General features: G+C 40.5%; 2 protein-coding genes across 3 annotated transcripts in view; one reads left to right on the forward strand and one right to left on the reverse strand.

The window, feature by feature from the left end:
- The window catches only part of col4a1 (collagen, type IV, alpha 1), a 49,253-nt gene extending 39,063 nt beyond the window's left edge, over window positions 1-10,190 (reverse strand). Inside the window, exon 1 of the mRNA XM_084954923.1 lies at window positions 9,977-10,190. Coding sequence (XP_084811049.1) covers window positions 9,977-10,048 — 72 coding nt within the window. The 5' untranslated portion in view covers window positions 10,049-10,190. The remainder of the gene's footprint in view (window positions 1-9,976) is intronic.
- Window positions 10,191-10,192: 2 nt separating this feature from the next.
- The window catches only part of col4a2 (collagen, type IV, alpha 2), a 59,912-nt gene continuing 50,204 nt past the window's right edge, over window positions 10,193-19,900 (forward strand). For both annotated transcript variants that reach the window (XM_084954918.1, XM_084954921.1), the window contains exons 1-3: window positions 10,193-10,480; window positions 10,619-10,734; window positions 10,839-10,890. In XM_084954918.1, coding sequence (XP_084811044.1) covers window positions 10,697-10,734; window positions 10,839-10,890 — 90 coding nt within the window. In that variant the 5' untranslated portion in view covers window positions 10,193-10,480; window positions 10,619-10,696. The remainder of the gene's footprint in view (window positions 10,481-10,618; window positions 10,735-10,838; window positions 10,891-19,900) is intronic.

Below are 19,900 nucleotides of genomic sequence, written 5' to 3' on the forward strand. Positions count from 1 at the left end.
ATACTGTAGAGTGCAAATCAACCATATGTTGGAATTATGGGGAAGTTTTCTCCCTTGTAAGAAGTGCCTATTATTAATAATAATAATATTCGGAAAATCTGAATGGAGCATGTACAGCTCTAAGGTCTGTTTCACACAGGCATTTCTATTTGTGCAGTACGTGAAGCTGCACAACTTGAGTGTAAGAAGAAGAGGAAATTCCAAGGACAAGAGAAAGAAAGCCTTTATTATTGTACTTCACCAACTAATGAAGGCCTAATTGAGCCCTTCAGGCCCATTATCATACCACACTATTCATCTGATAGCCAGCTAATTGAGAGAGTTTCTTTCTATTGTTCTCCTACATCCGTGCCAATCCTTATCTTCCATAACGTCATTACATCCCTACTGTTTGAACATATGGTGAGATTACAGCTTACAGATTACACCCCTCTGAGGTTTTAAAGATGCAGAACCCCGGCGACAGATCTGACCTCATATCTGTTAAAAATGCCTTAAACTTCCCCTACGCATTGAAAGACTGGCATATCTCATCTTCTGCTGTGAACCATATCATGTGACCTCCTTAGCTTGTTTGCTACTCAATTTTATCTGATTAAGGCCTTTTCTGGAAAACTTCAGGAGGCTGACCTCTTGTTGTCCAGCAATATGTTAGAGCTCAAGCATCTGCAGCCACATAAAAGGGCAACACGGGATAACTCATCTGTTCTTCCAGGAAAGGGGTTCAAGGCTCTAAGTATGGATACGGGAGAACTTCAGGTCCTCTGCAGCTGGATCTGCAATTTCTGTCAATCCCCTTTATTGTCATAACTTATAATGAGACAAATATGAGCCATGTGCCTCTCTCATCTGCACTGAGATGCTGGGTTAGATTGCCATCACTCAGTAAATCAGTTACCCCACCCACCATACAAGCTGCTGTTTTCATGTTCTCTGGCTATCGTTCCTAACTCTTATTTGCAGCTCTCAGCAGAGGCCTCTGCTGGGGATTTTCATTGGGCATGGCATCAAAACACTTAACCACAGCAACATGATGCAGTATCAAAGAATGCCTACATACTGACAAGAGGTGTTTTAGGTATGCTTGCCAGTTTACAAAATAATAAAATTTTAAAACATTTTTTTAAATTATATGAAACTAACAAAAAGACGTTTTAAAACATAATAATAAATTCAACTTAAAATCGATTTAAAAAGTTTTTAATAAAAATAAATTAAGACTATATATTTTTTAATGTTTCCAGTGTTGCTTATCTTTCATATTAAGGAGATATTTAACACCCATCATGTTCAAGCAGTATAAAGCAGTATTAAATCTGAATATTGAACAACTAATAAAGAAATTTCAGGTGAAGTTGTAAAAGATGAAAGGGGGAAAAACAGCTATTTGAGTTAACTGTGACAGGCAATTTGTAAAAGGATTTATTGACTGATACTTAAGCACCAAGAGAAGCCCTAACTCCCTTATATCCCTCTGGAGAGGGAAAGTTAGGTTATCAGAGAGTAAACGACAATCTGTACCACGATCCTAACCAGCTGTTGCATGTCTCAGCCCATTTCTATGATTGGACTGCTTATGTTTTGGCAGGTTTTACCACAAGGGGCTTGGTGGTAATTGATTTAACAATGAAACTCAAGATTGGGTGGATAAAGAAAATAACACGTTGTCCCAAATCCGGGAGCAACTGGTGTAGAAAACGCTACCTATCAAAATCAAAACTAAAATATTTTGCCAAAACCGTATCTGTTATCTGCAACTTTTTACCTCTGCTGACATTAAAGAGGCTCAGGAACACTCAGTTCTGCACACTGGTGTAAAACAAACTGTTCGTGTGAGTCAGGTCTGATGGGATCTTTATTTGATTTGGAGGGATTTTTTTTATAAGAACAAACATATCCTTTCAGAAATTGGAGTCTTGTTCAGTGAGGTAACGCAAGAAGGTTTTGTTATAAATATATTTGCTGCACACGATGATCATTAAAAACATACACAGCAGATAAGCTGATAGATGTGTATTTATACTAAAAATAAGCACGTGATTATTTTCATGTGTAACCTGTAACATCATAGCAAGAAGGTCCTGGTTTGAACCCCCGTCGGCGCCTTTCTCTGTGGGACCTGCACGTCCCTCCCGTGCCAGTGTGGCTCTTCTTTGGGTACTCTAGCTTCCTCCCATATATATATATATTCCTCCCATATATATATATGTTAGCTTAACTGGTGATTCTAAATAATTAACCAAATACACTACGTGTCAGCAGCAGCACCAGTTCCTAGCAAGAGAGCTAATGTAGCATGGAGGCTAAGAGCAAATCAGCAGTAGCTAAGAGGGCTTTTATTTTCTTTAAGTTTAGCTACACCAAAGTCACAAACTCTGAACAGCTGGGTTGACAAAACTCAAAAGACTTAGAACACAGCAATGCTTTTTCTTGTCCGCTCTCACTGTCGTAATGATCAGTGTCATAACTGAACTTATGCTAACATAAAAAGTTAAAAAAGGCACACTCAGAACGAGAGGAAGTACACAGTAGCCTGGTAATTGAAAAACTGAGTTTAATATTATTATTATTATTATTATTATTATTATTATTATTATTATTATTATTATTATATATTATCAACTTACTAAACAATACCAATTCAATGAACTTATATTAGTGGATGCATTTATTTACTATGACATAAAGCTCAGAAATTAATGTTAAGTTGAGCTTGAGGATCTCCAATAATTGACAGACTGATTCCCACTCTCTACAGTTTATTGATTTAACAGTGGTATTAGATCAGTACTCAACACTGCCCCGTTACTTGAAACAAAACATATCTTTATCAGTAAAACAATACGAAAGTATAGCATGGCTCTAAGGCTTTTCCAACAGGTGCTCTGCAGTAGAGTAAAAAAAACTCAAAAAAGAGAGTGTGGAGAGGCAGTCTGTTAAAGGTAAAACTACAGAAGTATTTAATTCTAGAAGCAATTCAGCAAGCAAAACAGACCAACACTGTCATGGCTGTGTGCAGGCAGGCAGGAAGAGAGGACCCAAAATGCAGGACTCGAGGAGGCAGAAGTAACTCAAAATACTCAGCTTTATTGCTGGGAAGAAACTGAACAAAAAACTAACTAAACTGGGAATACGGAACAAACTAAACAGGTAGGCAGGCTGGCAAACAGAACACACAGCAAAAGTGAGGGTACGATGCGACAACAAGCAGGGGACAACGCAGACACTAAATGCAAGAGGTGAACAGAGCTAAGACGAAACAGCTGGGAGACACGGCTGACGAGACAGGGAGAGCACAAAGCTGAACGCACTGACATAAGGCACAGACCTACAAAGTAAAACAGGAAGTACACGACAGACACGGAGATCCAGATGAGACACAGAACTTAACAGACGCAGACTCATGAGCAGACATAATAACATCATGGGCAGACAGAGGGAACACAGAAAAGAGAGACCAGCGCAGACACAGAACAGAAACCTAACAAATGGCAAATCTTAATGGAAAACACAATCAGAATAAACAAGATCATAATAAAGAAACACAAAACACTGAGTCATCAGACTCAGGACCACGACAAACACGTACTGCCTCAAAGTCTTCACCAGGGTCTGTTTTGCTTGCTGAATTGCTCCTATTTAACAAACTGCCACAGCACTACTCTAGTTTTTACCAGCATATCTTTACTGGGCAGTATTTGTTCATGCTCAGCAATGACTTGAGTCTTGCATCTTTTCTTTGTACTCTAAAGTGAGATACAAATACCTCATTTCCACCTAAGCGGTAGTAGTGTTAATGGTGCAAAACCAGCTTTGCAATGGTGCCTTTAAAGACCACACTTTTACTGCAGAACATTATATAGGTTTACATGTAGGAAGTTTGGGGGATTTCCATTGGAAGAAAATCATGGCAGACAGAATCTGTAGACTGCATCTAATCACTGTTGGACTTTGTCTAGAAAGCCACACAATAGCCACTGCCACCAGTTGTTCCAGCTTTGGGAGCTGCAGCTGAATCAGTACCAGCTTTTAGGCACCAGCATGAGTCATTTTTGTGGAAATTAGAGAAATAAATTCTAGATTAGGCGCCAGCACCATGCCAGTGGAAAAGAGGGATAAGACAGAAGCCTTTGGAGCCAAAAAACGAACAGCTGAAGGAAGGGATACAACACTTGTTCAGGCTAGGAAAAAAAACATAAATCTAATGATCTCATCATCATTATCCAATACTGGACAATTTGGCAGCAGTAGGTGAAAGTTCAGGTCGAGGGATATCAAGTGAGACTAAACTGTTTGCTACGGGGTATCATCACTGGCTCCGAGACACATTCTTCCACTTCTGGGGCTCGTAGCCTTGTTACCTCCTCCCCTTAACCTCAATCGCTCACCACCTCGCACCTCCCTGTTAGACAGATATATCCATTACACTCTGCCCAAACCACAGATGACATTTATGACTCAGCAATTTCACACTTACATGGCTAATTGCACTTTCACCATAGCAGGAATCCTAAGGGAAGTGACCAGTCTCAAGGAAAACATACATAGTGATCCTTAAGTAGTTAAAGTGCAGAAAGTATTAGCATGGGACAAAAAAACACACCAAAAGAAATGTTTTATGTGCCAAAAGTCAACTCCAGCTGTGACAAATCTTAAAGAATGGCCTCCTTGATGATGCTTGGACCACAGGGAATTGAAAAGGGTTTCTCCATGCTTAGCCAACTTCTTAAATCCCCAACTCACATGGCACAGGGAACACACACACACACAGAGAAACACACACACACATAAAATGGGGCACCATTTGCTACAGTACTTGAGTAAGAAGGTCAGGGGAGAATTTTCTTTGCTACACAGTGACACCTGTCAAAATAAGAAGACACCAACATGACTGCAAATCTTCCAAATGTAGGCATTTTTACAACGCTAATGACGGGGGTCAGGCAGGTTGTACCTTCCCAGGGCACAATGCTTGGTTGGTGGTCAGTCAGCGGCAGAGTCAGCTGTCATGTCTGTGGGAAAGGAGGTTGTTCCACTGCCTAGACAAAACTACATGCAGCCTTCTTGGCACTTTGGGCAGCAGCAGTCCCAATTTGAGTCTTGATATGGATTCTTAGCTTTCAAAGTGGAGAAAGTTCCTCAGCAGTATGAGGATTAGCAGCTGTGAATGTTGCTTCTGTCATTCATCTCGGATCCGAGTTGATCCTTGTTGGGATTCACCCCATCCTGGCATGTCATAGCCAAGCTGGGAGGTGGAACCCAAGACTTTCCCACCACTTACTGTGTTTCCGAAAATCTTCCATCTAACATCCCACACACAAACTCTCACTCCAGGAATCTGCTTCTCTCCCTCCCTCTTCTTCCTAATTCTCTTCTAGGAATTAACGATGACTCATTCTGACCAGATTAAATGACCGCCAAGGGAGAGAAACTCTTGCGTTGCTAAACAATTGAGAAACTTACTCAAAGCAGATGATGCATTAAAAAAATAAAGAAGTAAAGGTCTGCATAGAGCCGACTATCAGCTCGTTGCTCAATCCACACAAGAGGAATGGTCATAGCAGCTTCTCTAAAGTCACCGTGACCCACTCTCAGTTCAGACTGTCTTAATTTCATATCTTAATTTGTGGAGACAAAAAAAGAGAACTGCTACATACACAAAAACGCATCAACAAAGGCACCGTTAACAGCAATTTCTATACATTTTAAAATGTTTGCTGACATATTTAAACCTTCCTATTGACTAGGGTCTGTGCAGATCGTATCTCACAGGGCATTTTCTTCTATAATTCCAATTTTTTTATGACTTTATCCATCAGTTTGTTCCTAATGATGTCACACCATTTTATATTTCTGCCTTGATTGCGACTTTTTAAAAATGCAAATAGTTTGGAGACCCAGGGGATCCCAGTTAAAAGTACCCAGTGCCACCTCCTGATCATTATTGTCATGGGTATCACACAGCATTAGAGGAGGGGAGGGGTACTCTGTCAGTCATTTAAAGAGCGAAGCCTCCATTGCTGTATTTGCCATCCAGATGGAGAACTTACCAGACTGGAAGCTATTGGAAAGTCACTGGCTCTACCTGAGACAGCTGGGGTGCACCCTGGTCATGCCGCATATGAAAAGGAGAGCTAATACTTCTATACTGCAAACCCTTGAATACCCTCCTCGGAGTGAGGAAAACTCCACCTGCTGATATGACTGGCCAATGTGCTTGTAAAAGTTGTTACCTTTGGTCCTGAAACACAGGGTAGCAACTGTTTGCTCCTCCTGTCACATGCCAGCATGCCCCAAGCATAGCATGTGGGAAACAGTTTGCTTTAACAGCTTGTGATGTGTTTTTAACTTTAGCTGTTTTTACTTGTTTCCTGTTTGTATACAGCCTATTGTGAAAGATTCTTTAGGCACAGCCAAGTGGCACACGGTTTCCACTTTGGTGGCCTAAAGATTACATCTCTGCTCTTTGGAGATAAATGTGAGACCATGGTCTTCAACAGGAACAGGGTGGAGTGCTCACTCTGGGTCAGAGGCAAGTTGCTGTCCCAAGTGAAGGAGTTTAAATATCTCAGGCTCTTGTGCACCAATGAGGAGGGGGGAGCCAGACATTGACAGACAGGTCAGTGCAGCAAGAATTGGGATGCTGTACTGCTGTGTTGTGATGAAGAAAAAGCTGGGCATGAGGGCGAAGCTGTCAATTTATGGGTCAATCTCCTTTCCTACCCTCACCTATGGCCACAACCTGTGGGTAGTGACTAAAAGAATAAGATGCAATACAAGTGGAAAAATGAGTCATCTGAGGTTATCCTCAGAGATAGGGTGAGGAGCTCTGTCAATCAGGAGGGACTCAGAACAGAGTCAGGCGGGATCCCGGGAGGATGCACCAGAGCAGATCGAAACAGTGGAGCGCATGGTTTATCCACTGCTGGATAGTGACATGCTGGAAAGATTATGTCTGCGGATTGGTTGGTTGTATTTTGAATTCGGTTATTTTATATTGGGGTCAGAGTGACCCAGATTAGTTTCATCATAGAAATGCAACTGAAATGTTTACTTGAAACTATTGAAAATAGAGATATTTGAATGAAAACATGGTAAATAATCTTTAAAGCAATAGTGTGGATTGTACTTTGGATAAAAGCTCTAAGTTTTTAAGACTTAAAGAAAAGTTAAAGCTTTCTGCTGTACAAAATATGAAAATGAATAACACTTTGAGAATTATTATTTTTCTATTATATTTGCCTCTAGCAGTAAACTATTCTTTGGGGATCTCGAGAGACCCCAGTTGGTAGTCCCTGTATGTTAAATATGTCGGTAGGATGCAGGTCAAGTCGTCATTGGCTTTATTGTTCTGGATAACAGATCAGGAAATCCTCTTCCTGTTCACTCTGCAGCTTTTGATGGATAAATGTCCTGAAATTATAACAAACTTCCTGTTGTCGACCTCTCATGGGTGATGGGAAAATATTCAAATGATTAAATCCACAGTGTTGACCTGCTTCGATTTCACTGGTTCAGCCAGATATCCACCTCCTCAGCCTCTGTCCAGATGTTCTGTCTCAGCCTGTGGTTCGTGCTTCCAAATCCAGGCTTGCAGTGGATAAAACGTGTTCTCCGCTGTTTTGTTTAACTTGATATATTGGCTTGCAATGTAATACACTTTTATCCCACGTAGCTCCCTGAATCAAAGGTCACTCTGAGTGAAGGGCTGAAGATTAACGTGATTAATAAAGTGAATAATGATTGTTTTAGCAATAAAACATCTGGAGAAAGGAACATCAAAACCAAAGTGCTTTGTTTTTTGTCAGAGCAACCAAGATAATGGTCAATATGAAACTTAGAGTAGGCGTTTCTGAACTGAAAAAGTACAGTTTGAAGACATCAAAGCAGATAACATCTTCACCAAAATATCTGGAAGGTTTTATTAGCTGGCATTTGTAATTTGCAATATACTTAACCGTGTCTATGAGACATAATGATGGCTTTCTGTTACAATCCATCACAACTAAAATTAGAGTCCAGCCGATTTATCAGTGGAGCGATTAACTATTAGCTGATCTGTTATTGGCGTCATTTGTAACAGCAGATAAAAGTAAAGAAGAGATGGGAGAAGCACGCTTCGACCTTGCTCACAAGTACTGATGTTGTGCAGTTTGTTCACCAGAGGGCACTCTGATAGACTGTTCACATGCGGGCAGCTCTGGACAGTAAATAAATAACTAAACATAACAAACATCAGAGAAATCTGTTTGTTTGGGGATTTTTTTTGTCTGTCTGAAGTTAAAATAAATTATTATTTAATATATTGGAATATCAGATTTGTAAATCACCAAATACTGGAATCAGACTTAAAAATCCTATATCTGTCAGTTCTGACTAAAAGTTATGTGAATAATTTTATACATTGTTTCATTTGTATATGAATTGCCTTCCTTTGCACTTTTCACACTGTACTGCTTCTCATCTTGGCCAGGACACCCCTGTAAAAGAGATTTTCTAATAATAAAGATTTAAAAAAGGACCCCCAAGTTGACAAAATGATAAATTTAAGCTACTTTGCATTGTCCAGCCTCTTCCTCCTCATCTTTAAACGTAATAAAAGTCCACCTTGTTTCCTCACTCGGCTGCAAGTGTAATCGATATTTCTGCTGGAAACTCCAGCTGTGCTTAAAAATAAAGCCTCAAAAGAAGCCAAAAACTGTAGTAGTTCAACAAAATTACAAGAAACCACAGCACACTTTAAAATACAAAAAACAAATTCTTAGAGGAGACTTATAGAGATGTACAGTGTTGTTATGGCCTGTTAAACTCACTAATTATCTACTTTGAACTGATATTTTTTTAAAAGTTGCTCATGTAAAGGTTCTTACTGATTTCTTGAGTCTGCCTTGTTTGTAAAGCCATACAAAAAAGCTCAACATTCACCATTGTGAGGAAAACACCAACTGCAATGTGTCAGATCATCATTGCTGCCAATTCACACTGTGCAGTGTTTTAATCAATGTAATTCTAAAAAACATCCATGCACCAACCGTGTAAACAATGTATAAATATATTTACTGTAAAAAACAACAACAAAAATATTCTACATAGAGCACAAAAATGACATCACCTGCATAAGATTTGGACTCGGCATCATTTTAAGTAAAGGAATCAGTTTTGTGAAGCCCAAACTAAAAAAATCATTATCATAATAATAATGTAATCATCATCATCATACAGTGGCCAACTTTCATTTTGATGTCAAAAATGAATTTATATGACAGAATATCTGAGGTAGATTATACACATCGGAGGGATATGTAGGCTATTGTCTTTAAAAAGTTGCACACTTTCATTCATGGAATCATTCAGCTCTTATAGTCATTACTTGTATCCCATAATACATTCTCTTGTAATGAGTGCCTCACTCAAAGTATAACAAGGAACCCGGACAATCTGATGCCTATGAAAGAACAGTTAGTCTCTGGTTGTTGACCACAAGACCATTACAATGTGTCTTAAATGGATTATGTAAATGTACCATAATCTTTTTGGAGTGCATACGCAACACATGCCCTGAGAGACAGAGTTTTCAACTCTTCAGATGGAGTTGGCTCCACCCTTTCCCTCCTCCTCAGACATAGAGGATGTTGGAACTCAACTCCAAAATGTTCACAGCAGAGCGTGACGGAGCTCTCCCGAAAAGTATATTTCTGATAAAAAAAAGAAATAAAATAAAAAAATCACCGCACACTTAAAACGTACAAATATCTGACAGGAAAGAACGAAATAAATGTTTGTAACATGGATAAACAGAATAAATGGACTGTATTACAAATCAGTCCAGATTGGAGATATGACTGTGTTGGTCTCCGAAGACCGCAGGGACGCATGGTCTTTATGAATAAAGTCTGGTCTTTATCCTTAATCAGACAAACGATACAGAATCTGTGCGTTCACCAAAAATAATGTTGGAGACTTTCCCTCCACTCACCTCAGCTCCTGTCAGATCCACACACAAGTAGAGAGCCGCCAGCATTAAGAGCGAGCCGGACGGTAACAGCATCGTGGCTGTGCGCCGTTGGAAGCTTTGCGCGCAAAAGTTGTGCAGAGTGCCCACAAAAACAGCCTTCTTCCTCCAGGTAATTCAAAGTTTATCGGCAGCACACGGACAGCACGTTTTGCTGCATCTTTGTCCGAGGCGTTATGAGGATCTGATCAGTGTAACTTGGTCTTGTTTGTGATGCACCACACCCCCCACCCAAAACGACCACCCTCGCTCATGCAAAGGGTTTCCACCTTGCTTTTACAAACACTCCGACTCTTTTCGGTAAGCAGAGGGACTAGTCGGCACACATTTGTGCTTTTGCAAGAATATTTGAGGAGGTTTTCGTGGAACATAAAGCTGATCTTAAACTTTTCAAACGGGGAGTCTGGGCATCTCGTGATACCCAACTTTTTTCCTTCGTCTAACCATCGCACAGAGACCGGAGTGACCGTAAGTAGTGCATTTTACGAAACTGGAACTGAGTGTGAAAGTGCTAAAAATGAATGAATATTGATACAGAAAGTCTCATATGTATGCACTCGTGATTAACCAGAGTTATTAACGTCGTGCGTCTCCGCTGTGCCTCAGGTCGGACTGTCATGCTGTAAAGCGTGTTCACGTGAAACTGTGTGGGACTTGAGTTTGCGGTCCGCGTGAGTGGGGACCATGCAAGAACAACACGGGAGAGGACAGAAAAACCTGAGGTAAGCACAGCGTGAAGGCAGCACATGATTACCACATGATTCATTGATCAGGATTTTTACGCGTTTTTTATTTTTATTAATTTTTAAATTATTATTGTGAACAGGCTGCTGCTTCTGTGCCTCGTCGTTGCCATCCTCTCCTCAGAAGTGCACGCAGTAAGTTTAAATTTCACGCGATCTTTTCATTTCTGATTATGAGAGTTCACTTGACATGTGCAATCTGTAGAATTAAAGCATAAGCGTCATGCTGATTGCGTCTCTCGACTTGGAAGTTGCTGTCTGAAGCAGCAGAAACGCGCAGACCTCGGTGTGTGAACAGTGGGCGTGTCAGCACCAGAGGGTTTCTCCAGTAGGAGGGATCTTCGCAAGGAGCATTTTCAGTGGGATTACTGGTGTTGCAATGTTAAGTTTAAATTGGGACAGCCACACTTTTGCTTTTGCAAAACAAATAAACAGGAATAGGATTAAAATATGGCCATATGGTATGCTTTTCTTGACCCCGGATTGAGAAGTGGGGCCATGACCTCTGCAAGCAGGATGATGCTGAGTATGAGCTTTATGGGTTTAAATGTGTCACTTTGTGTCCATTTCTTTTTAATTAATCAAGAATACACCATCACCACCACCACTGCAGCCCATAACAGATTCATTACTTTAATGATAAATGCTATACAGCACATTTTAATCATAGTGGATCTACATGTTATACATTAAAAGGCTTAAACTATCTGTATTCGAATGAAAAATTAAAAAGCCAGAGCTTTTTTACAAGGATATTACTACTACTACTACTCCAAGTGTCTGAATCTACTATGGCCCAATAAGATCATGCACACAGAGGGGCATGGAAACTCCCAAACCTGCAGTCAGTGTACAGTCAGCTCTACTACCAGATTATTCCTCATGTAAATAGTGACTGTAAAGGGATCCCTTCCTAATGCTGCTCTGCTATTACGAAATCTGGTTTAAAAGCCACAAACCTCAGCCTCTGCTTTGAGTTGTCTAAAACAAATATAAAGTTTCATCAGGTTTAACTATAAGCAGAGCAACATCCTAAGAGCTGTCATTTTATCTTAAGCCTATGAAACTCAGTGGTGCAGGAAGCACTTTTTAAAATTATGCTTGTGGTTCTGTGGTAAAGTTTTAAACACTGCTTCATCATTTCTGAGTGTGTGAGGTCTTGACGTTGGACATGACATGAATGTCAGCATCTGCACATTTATTCTTTGGTCAGTGGGGCCCCATTCTGTGGATCCTCTGTGGACTTCCATGTTTAGTCCAGAATTTGAGATCGAAGAAAGGAACTATCATTCTTACTGTCCTACTCCTAAATGTAGACGTGCAAAGCCAGTGATCTGCACCTGGCTGCTGACACGGGCAAGGAAGCATCTTCGCACTTTAACACGTCTACGAGTGAACACCATCACCCAGATTTTCCAGAGCCAAAGTATAGCCTATAAAAAAAATCACAACAACAGTCGCCTCAAGGGGCAAAGACTCCACATATTACTTTTCTTTCTCCAGACCTTGCACGGTCTGCTTTATTTTTTCTTTCATTGTTTAAAAACCCAAATTAAAAGTTGCATTTTTTTTACGCTTTTGAGTTTTGCACATTGTGTTTGCACTGCATTTATCTGGAACTAGAGCTGCTGAGCTGGGAGCTGAGACAAAGTGAATGTGTTTAGACGATAAAGGTGGTTGGTGAGTGCATTTTCAAAGATCAGAGCGTGGGTTCAACTCCCAGTGAGAGCAAGCTGTCCCTGATTAGCTTCTGGAATAAGACACACAACAATTTAACAAATCACATTTTCTTAACTTAATCTTAAATGCAACTGTTATAAATAGCACCAAATCATCACTTTGCAGAGTAAATTTAAAAAACTTTCATTGTTGGTTAATTTGGCCTTTTTAAAAACCTTTTTAAAACATTTTGCAACTTTCATTTTTTTTTACAGTGCACCATTGGGATGCTGAGTCCATGTGCACACTGTTTGTGTAAGCGTTCAGCACGCATGTGTGTCTGTGTGTTTCTTTTGACTTCAGCTGGCGCATGATGTCAGATGTTTGGCGGCTCTCTGAGTTTTTTAATATCAAACTCAAGGCACTCCGATAAAAGGTTATTTTATCGAGTGATGAAAAGGTCCCGTTGTCTTTCGCTTTTATCAGATTTGGTCAGGGCTTGATTAGAAGCGTGTGACACGGCTCAGCTCCTCTGTGTATTGTCAGGCTTTTTCTCCGAGGCAGGGATGCTGGGCTACAGCCGGCTAATTTTAGTTTGACGATATCCATGTTTTCTTTGCAGATGAGTAAACTGGATAAACAGTTTGCAATAAACATTTTTTTGAGGCGAAATATTTCCATCTTCAAACATTACAGAAGTTTTTGAAAACATAGTAAGGAGTCACTGTCAGTAGCTATAGCTTGTAGGTAATGAGGTGTTTGAAGATATTTCACATCTTTCCAGGTTTAGGGGAAACGGTTACCAACTACATGTCACTATGATGTTTTCCATCTGACACAGAATTCCCCAAATCTCAGCTAGATCTGGAAAAATGTTTCTGTTTAATATTATATGAAAATCGCACCCTCGGGACTATTTCACTCCTTTAAACAAAATCATTGTACAACTGATTCCCACCATCTGTCTCCATGTTACGTTTGCACTTGGAATTCCCCGGCCTGTTAAAACTTTGGTACATGAGATTTCGTTTGCTATTCCCAGAGTTTTTGTGTTTTTCTGCTTGCAAATAAGCAGATTTCCTTAAGTTGTGGTGTGACTAAAGGCAAAGGTATGCTAAACCAGCAAACGTTATACTCAGTGGTGTTGTGTTAGCTCCCTGATAGAGGAACGTGGGCGTGATCTAAATTGCCATGATGATAAAAGCATACATTCTGAAAGTCACTGCTGCAAATCATTCTTACCTTTCCATGCAATTGAAGTGCATTATTTCACAATCTGTCTTAGGGCTGTTCGATATAACGATATATATCGGATGACGATATAAAAACGTCTATCGTTTCATTTTACGCTATCGTTTGTTTCGTGGTGTCGCAAAATAAACTGTTTACGGCAATATTTTTTCATCGTTTTGATGGTCACTGTAGTGGCTATATTAATTTCTTAAAGTTCTCTCTTTCTCTTATATTTAATATAACCACACTATGGACAGACAAGCGCCTGTTTTTATGCGTTGTGTTTAGCAACAACGACGGTAACAGCATCGCGTGTCCGCTTGTTTATGTTCCACATAAACCTTTCACAATAAAGCTCAAGATCCTGTTGAGACTTTTCAAAATAAACCGAATCACGTGAAAGAGCAGATGAGAATTTAAAAAAAGAGCCGCCAGGTGCTAAAAAATAAACCTTAGACTCAAACGTTAGAACAGGCTTTTCCCCGCAGCACGCCGTGTAATAAATACTCACAAAGAAAACGGCGGCCTTTACAACTTATGTCTAAAAATGTATCGTTTCATGCATCGGTTAAAACACTCGACTCCAGGTACACGACACGCAGCTGGAAACACTTCCCGCAAGACGAGCTGCCCGAGATTCACAGAATTTACAGAAAATGTTACAGTTTTGTAATTTATATCGTTATTGGATGATAGAATTCTTATATCGGGATATGAGATTTTGGTCATATCGCACAGCCCTAATCTGTCTGTAATAGCTTCAACTTCACAGCAGGCCCACTCTGTACTCTGTTCAGGGAACTGAATTAAGTATTTCTGTAATGAGAAACTGCAAGCTAGCAGCGAGCGAACAGTTCTTATTCATCAATATGAGGTTTAATCAAAAATGTTGGCCCTTGAAAAATCAAAAACCTTGCCTGATCTAAATTTGACCACTTGTTCAAGATCTCCTACTCATGCACCTCTGCACGGTTTCCAGAACAGCTGCTATTTATAGATCACTCCACAGAAGTCCTGTTATTCTCCTGTGTACTTGTGGCTCTGTAGTGAACGCTGTATCTTCTTCAGTGTGTCAAACCAATGATCCTTCCACTCATTCACTTTCGAAATATACCAAGTGGCAGGGAAGAGAATCTTGAAAAGGCACCCGAATTCAGACTGTTTCTGCTGAATGTTCTCCCCCAGATGCCTCAGGACATTACAGTGAATGTCGGGCAAAACGGCGAGCACATTTGATGACTGTGGTGAAAACACACAACATGTAGGTCAAGTGGAAGTGATCTAAAAATAGCATCTGTGCTGGAGGCTGTCTGGACATGCCTGAGAAGGAGATCGTGAAAGAGGGATCACCCAAGTTAAGGTTTTTGAGTTTTAGGGGCCACTGTTCAATTTTTTTTAAATCACATTTCATATTTTTTGTTGAGTTTTTTTTATTACTCAGTAAGTGCTTCTTCAAGATCCATAGATTTAGGTTACCTAACAACAGTGTGTGAACACAAAGCCTAAAGGCCCCTCCAAGGTAGTCTCCTTAAACTACCCTGTACTGCTTAAAGTACAGCTTTTGCTTTTATATTTCTCCTTGGAAGTCCTGCATCTCCAGTGTCTTCAGACATTTCAAATTTAATTTCACTTTTTGGAAGAGAAAAAAGCTGCAGGGAGCCTAATCTGGCTTCTGGCGACCACAGTTCAAGATGTTCGAACACAACGTTGTCCCTCAGATGCCTCTAGAACAGTGGTGTCAAACATAAGGCCCAGAGGCCAGAATCAGCCTGGAAAAGACTCCAATTTGGCCCAGAGGATGATTTAGGAAAAATGTGAAGAATGTCATAAAGTTTGGACCTTTATGCATATTTTAATAAGTTTTACAGCCCAGCCATTCATACTACACTGAAGGAATTAATTAAAAATATCTACTATAAAAAACTGTATTGTTGTTTTGTTTTAACTATGGGTCTGCAGTAAGTTTCCCACTGTGACATATTCATGTCAAAAACTGATGGCCACCTTCGGGCCTAGCCACTGAATATCCACTCATTATCACTGTGATCCACAAAGAGATGATCGGTCACTTTGACACAAAAGTTCATATTACCTCCCTGCATTAGTTTGAGGTCTCCAGCAAGTGGACAAAAACAGGACTTCTGTGGAGTGATTTGGAAGTTGTCCAGAGCTGCACCTGGAGATGACCTTGAAGGGGAAACTTCAAATCACTGGCACAATAATTATCAAAATAGCCATAAAAGTCCCATTAGGAGTGACTGTTGCATGCCTGTGCTGTCATTTATTGCATTTTATTGCATCTAATCTCATTTTAAATATCTTTGGACAACACATGTCCTCTCACCTTGCACGGGGACAGTTTCTATTTTCTTGCTCTGAACTGGACATGGAGGTCACATCCTTTGGTGGGAAAATTTAACTTCCAGACTTATGAGTGCAAAAAAAAAAGAATTGCGCGGGCAGTCACCGCTACAGCCCCGGCTTCTTACATGCAGATAAATATTGCGCACAATTTTTTTTTATCCAGGTCTGCTGGTGGAAGAAGGAAGGCTCTTGAGAGAGTAATGTTAACAGGATGTTTCAAATACGTCCCTTTGAGAGGGTTTCATTCCAGGGTGTTTGAGTATATATGTCAACATGTGATGGAATTCGGGGGCTGATGCTGGCAGAGGATGCGTGACCGTGTAGGAGACATCTTTGGCCCCACACTGCTGCGGTACCTGGAAGCCCAGCAGTACCATCTGCTTTTCCAATTACCCCCTCTTTTTCACTTATACTTATACAGCCATGACAGTCAAGGAAAGGTTTTAAGCTTGCTATAAATGACTGCCACGTGACTGAAATGCGGACACGTGACTGACCTCTCAAGTGGGATTGTTTCACGGGAGAGGAAGGTGGGTGTCCGGGCCAGGAGAAGATGTCTGCCTGTGATAAGGGTTTGAAAATATGGCTAACACATCCACTGCCAAAATAGCGGCTTTGACATAGAAGGTGCCCGGCTGTAACAATCGGGGGAAGAGCCCATTGTGCTGGAAGCAGGAAGCCACAGCCTCAGATGAGAAGTCCATGTGTGGGGCTTCCCTGTCACAGCTGTGTGTGTGTGTGTTTGTGTGTGTGTTTGTCTCATGTGCCAAGAAAGATTGAAGCAGAGGTGGCAAGTGGTTTCCACATCTCGTGACCTCCCTGCCTTTGTATGGTGTTGGGTTCGCGTTGATAGGCAGACATGTGCGTGTGTGCTCACATGTGAGTGGATGCAGAGTACGTGGCTCTTTTGTTTGCTTAAGTATTGTTTCCTCTGAAGTTGGCCTTACAAAAATGTGGCTTTATGTTGGTGATTGTTTTATTAGCCTTTGCATTTGTGCATTGTAAGCATGGGGAAAGCTCCGGTGCGCTTGGCTGCTTGCACCACTTGTGTTCAGCTTTCCTTCGTAAACAGGAGAGCAGCTTGGTAGGACAGTGAATAAGTATGAAGGAGATGCTTGTGGGCCGGTGGAACATGTCTTAAATTAGTCAGACAGTTTGCTATCTCTCATTGGCAGGAGTGTGTGAGACGCATTTTTTCTCACACGTGCACAGAGTGCGGGCTTAGCGAAGTTCGATTTTATGGGAAACATCCTGAGTTCAGAATTGAGCGAAGAGAAAATAGATTATCCAGAGAAGCTCTAAACATATTCGCAGCATAAATTCTGTCCTGTTCATGCTTTACATTACACATCAGGCGAAACAGAAGAGGAGTCTGAGTTAGTAGTGTGAAGATTACTTTATGGTTAATAAACTACTGTGAGAGTTTTGAAACAAATTCCCGATCCAAGGAATTCTCTCACTCTTTAAACACACTTAAATCACAGTTTGTTTGTAAAGTAGGCCGAAAAAAAATGGTATTTTATTTCTGAAATATTCATGTGGTGATTTCAGTTTTGAACACCGATCCATGCTGCTTCACTGACTTTCCAGACCTCTCTTAATAAAAACTAAGGGCACTAAACTGTGGGAAAATGTGAAATGACTTAAATTACTTGTTTACTAAGTATACATATGCATAGAAAGGTTGTCTTATACCGACCTTCGATGCTTTTGTTGGCACAACAAATTTTTAAATTATGTTTGTGTTTGATTATTTAGACGTTTAAATGACGAAGAAGTTCAATATACAAGCCACGCTACATGTAGGGATACCAGTGGTTTGATTACATGGATAATCACCAGTCATGCTTCATTTTCATCCCAGTCATGCGTGACAGCGTGCAGACAGACCCGTCTCGTGTACACTACAGTGCAGACTCGAACACAAACTCGCTGTCGTTCTGTATTCGTCAGATTTTCTCACAGATCTACAGTAGCATTCACAAATGCTTTATTCTGTATCTCCAGATGCCTCCAATATATTTACTGTGGAAGTATATTCTAAAATTTGGCACAATAATAATACTGTCTGTATAAGATTATGCCACAGAGGAAGCGGTACCATAAGAAAATGTTTGGATATAAATTCAGTTTGGATGTGGTCTCTGGAAAGTCCCTATACACTGTGTATATATCTTCCCTGTCATTTGCCACTTACTCCATCTTGCAGTGATTAATTGAGGGGCACAGGGGTCCAATCAGGCTGTGCTGAAGGAATTCTAAAGCCTTCGTCCTCCCAGAATTCATCCTCTCAGTATAACTCTGTCCCTAACTTCCTTTTATAGCCTCATCCAGCTCCTGGTTTTCATCTCCCTTGTCTTCTGTCTCCTCTCTTCATCCATCCCTGAAAGGGACCCTTGCCAGGCAGTTTGTCCTCGCTCTTCCTCTCAGAGCTTGTCTTCTTCACATTTCATCTCCCATCCCCTTGTGCCCTCCTCCTACATTTGTCGTCTGTCATGGTTGGCTGTGTGGCAGGCAGGCAGGAGTGGTGGACCCAAAATGCAGGACTCTTTGGAGACGAGATTTAAACTGAAAACGCAGCTTTATTGCTGGACAAACTTCTACATAAAATAGGACTCACAAAAGCAAAACAAAACTCTAAACTGAGGTGCTGGAGAACTGGAAATCATGAACACACAGCAAGTTGAAGGTACAACACGACAGGGAGCACAGGAAAACACAGGGCTTTTATACACAGGGGAGTAATCAGGGAATGGGCAACAAGAGGGAGACACAGCTGGGAGAAATCAGGCTAACGAGACAGGGGAGAGGTAAAACTGAACACACTGACATGAGACGTGAACTTTCAAAGTAAAACAGGAGACCAGAAACCATCACACACAGACTCAACACTGAGAGGCAGACAGAAAATAACGCATGGAACCAAAATTATACATGAGGCAACAAATCCTTAAACACGAATAAACAGAAACCTAGAATTCCAATAACAATCAAAGCACAAGAGTATCAAAGGGCAGCCCATAGTGCAAAAATAAACCAAAACAAAATGCTGGATCGAACCGACCCAGAACCGTGACAGTCGTCTGTTTCCTCTTTGTAGAAGTAGTGCTACTCAATGAGCTGACAATGAGCTGTACTGTTAGATTTGATATATGGGTTTTTTGGAGGGGGGGTAAAGCACTGAAGTGTAGGTTTGATCAAATCTTGCAGGTGGTGTGAGGCCATCCATATTATCGTAACTATGATCTCAGGCATCTCCAGCCTCTGATCTCACTGTTGTGTTTTGTCTTCTGGAAAGAAGTCATAGACCATTAATTTCCATCCCAGCTGTGCAGTAATTGATTAGACTTCATTACTTCATGTCATGGGAAGAATGTTAGCAAAGTTAATGCGCTTTGTGATAACATGACCATGTCCAATTTTGTCTGTCTCTCCAATGCCCTGTCTGTGTTTTTTTTCTTCTTCTTCTTCTTCTTTTTGGATATTGTTGCCGTGTAATTTGGCTCAGATATGCATAATTCCCAGAAAATGAACCTTGATCATTTTGGTGATCGTCTCACTTTTCTCTTAGTGAAACCACGAGGTCGGAGGTTGTACCAGTGCATGACATGTCTCAGAAACTTATGAATATACTGTAATGCAATGCAGTTTGATACTTGCATTCATGTTTCCTTTGAAATTCTTATAATTTCTTACCCTTTTACTTATTAACAAAGATTCTTCTCTGCTTAAATGTTGTACATGTAATCTGTTAAATGTATAGTTATCATTTTATTCAGCGTGACTACACTCTGTTTGGCTTTTTTATTCTTCACTTTACCTCCACTGTCCTTCATCCTAACACTAAGTCTGGTTCTGGTCTGCTCATAAAAAGAACTAGAAGAAAACA

Source organism: Perissodus microlepis, chromosome 16, assembly GCF_051167445.1.
Source record: "Perissodus microlepis isolate ML-2025 ecotype Zambia chromosome 16, ASM5116744v1, whole genome shotgun sequence".
In the NCBI taxonomy this organism is placed as follows: Eukaryota; Metazoa; Chordata; class Actinopteri; order Cichliformes; family Cichlidae; genus Perissodus; species Perissodus microlepis.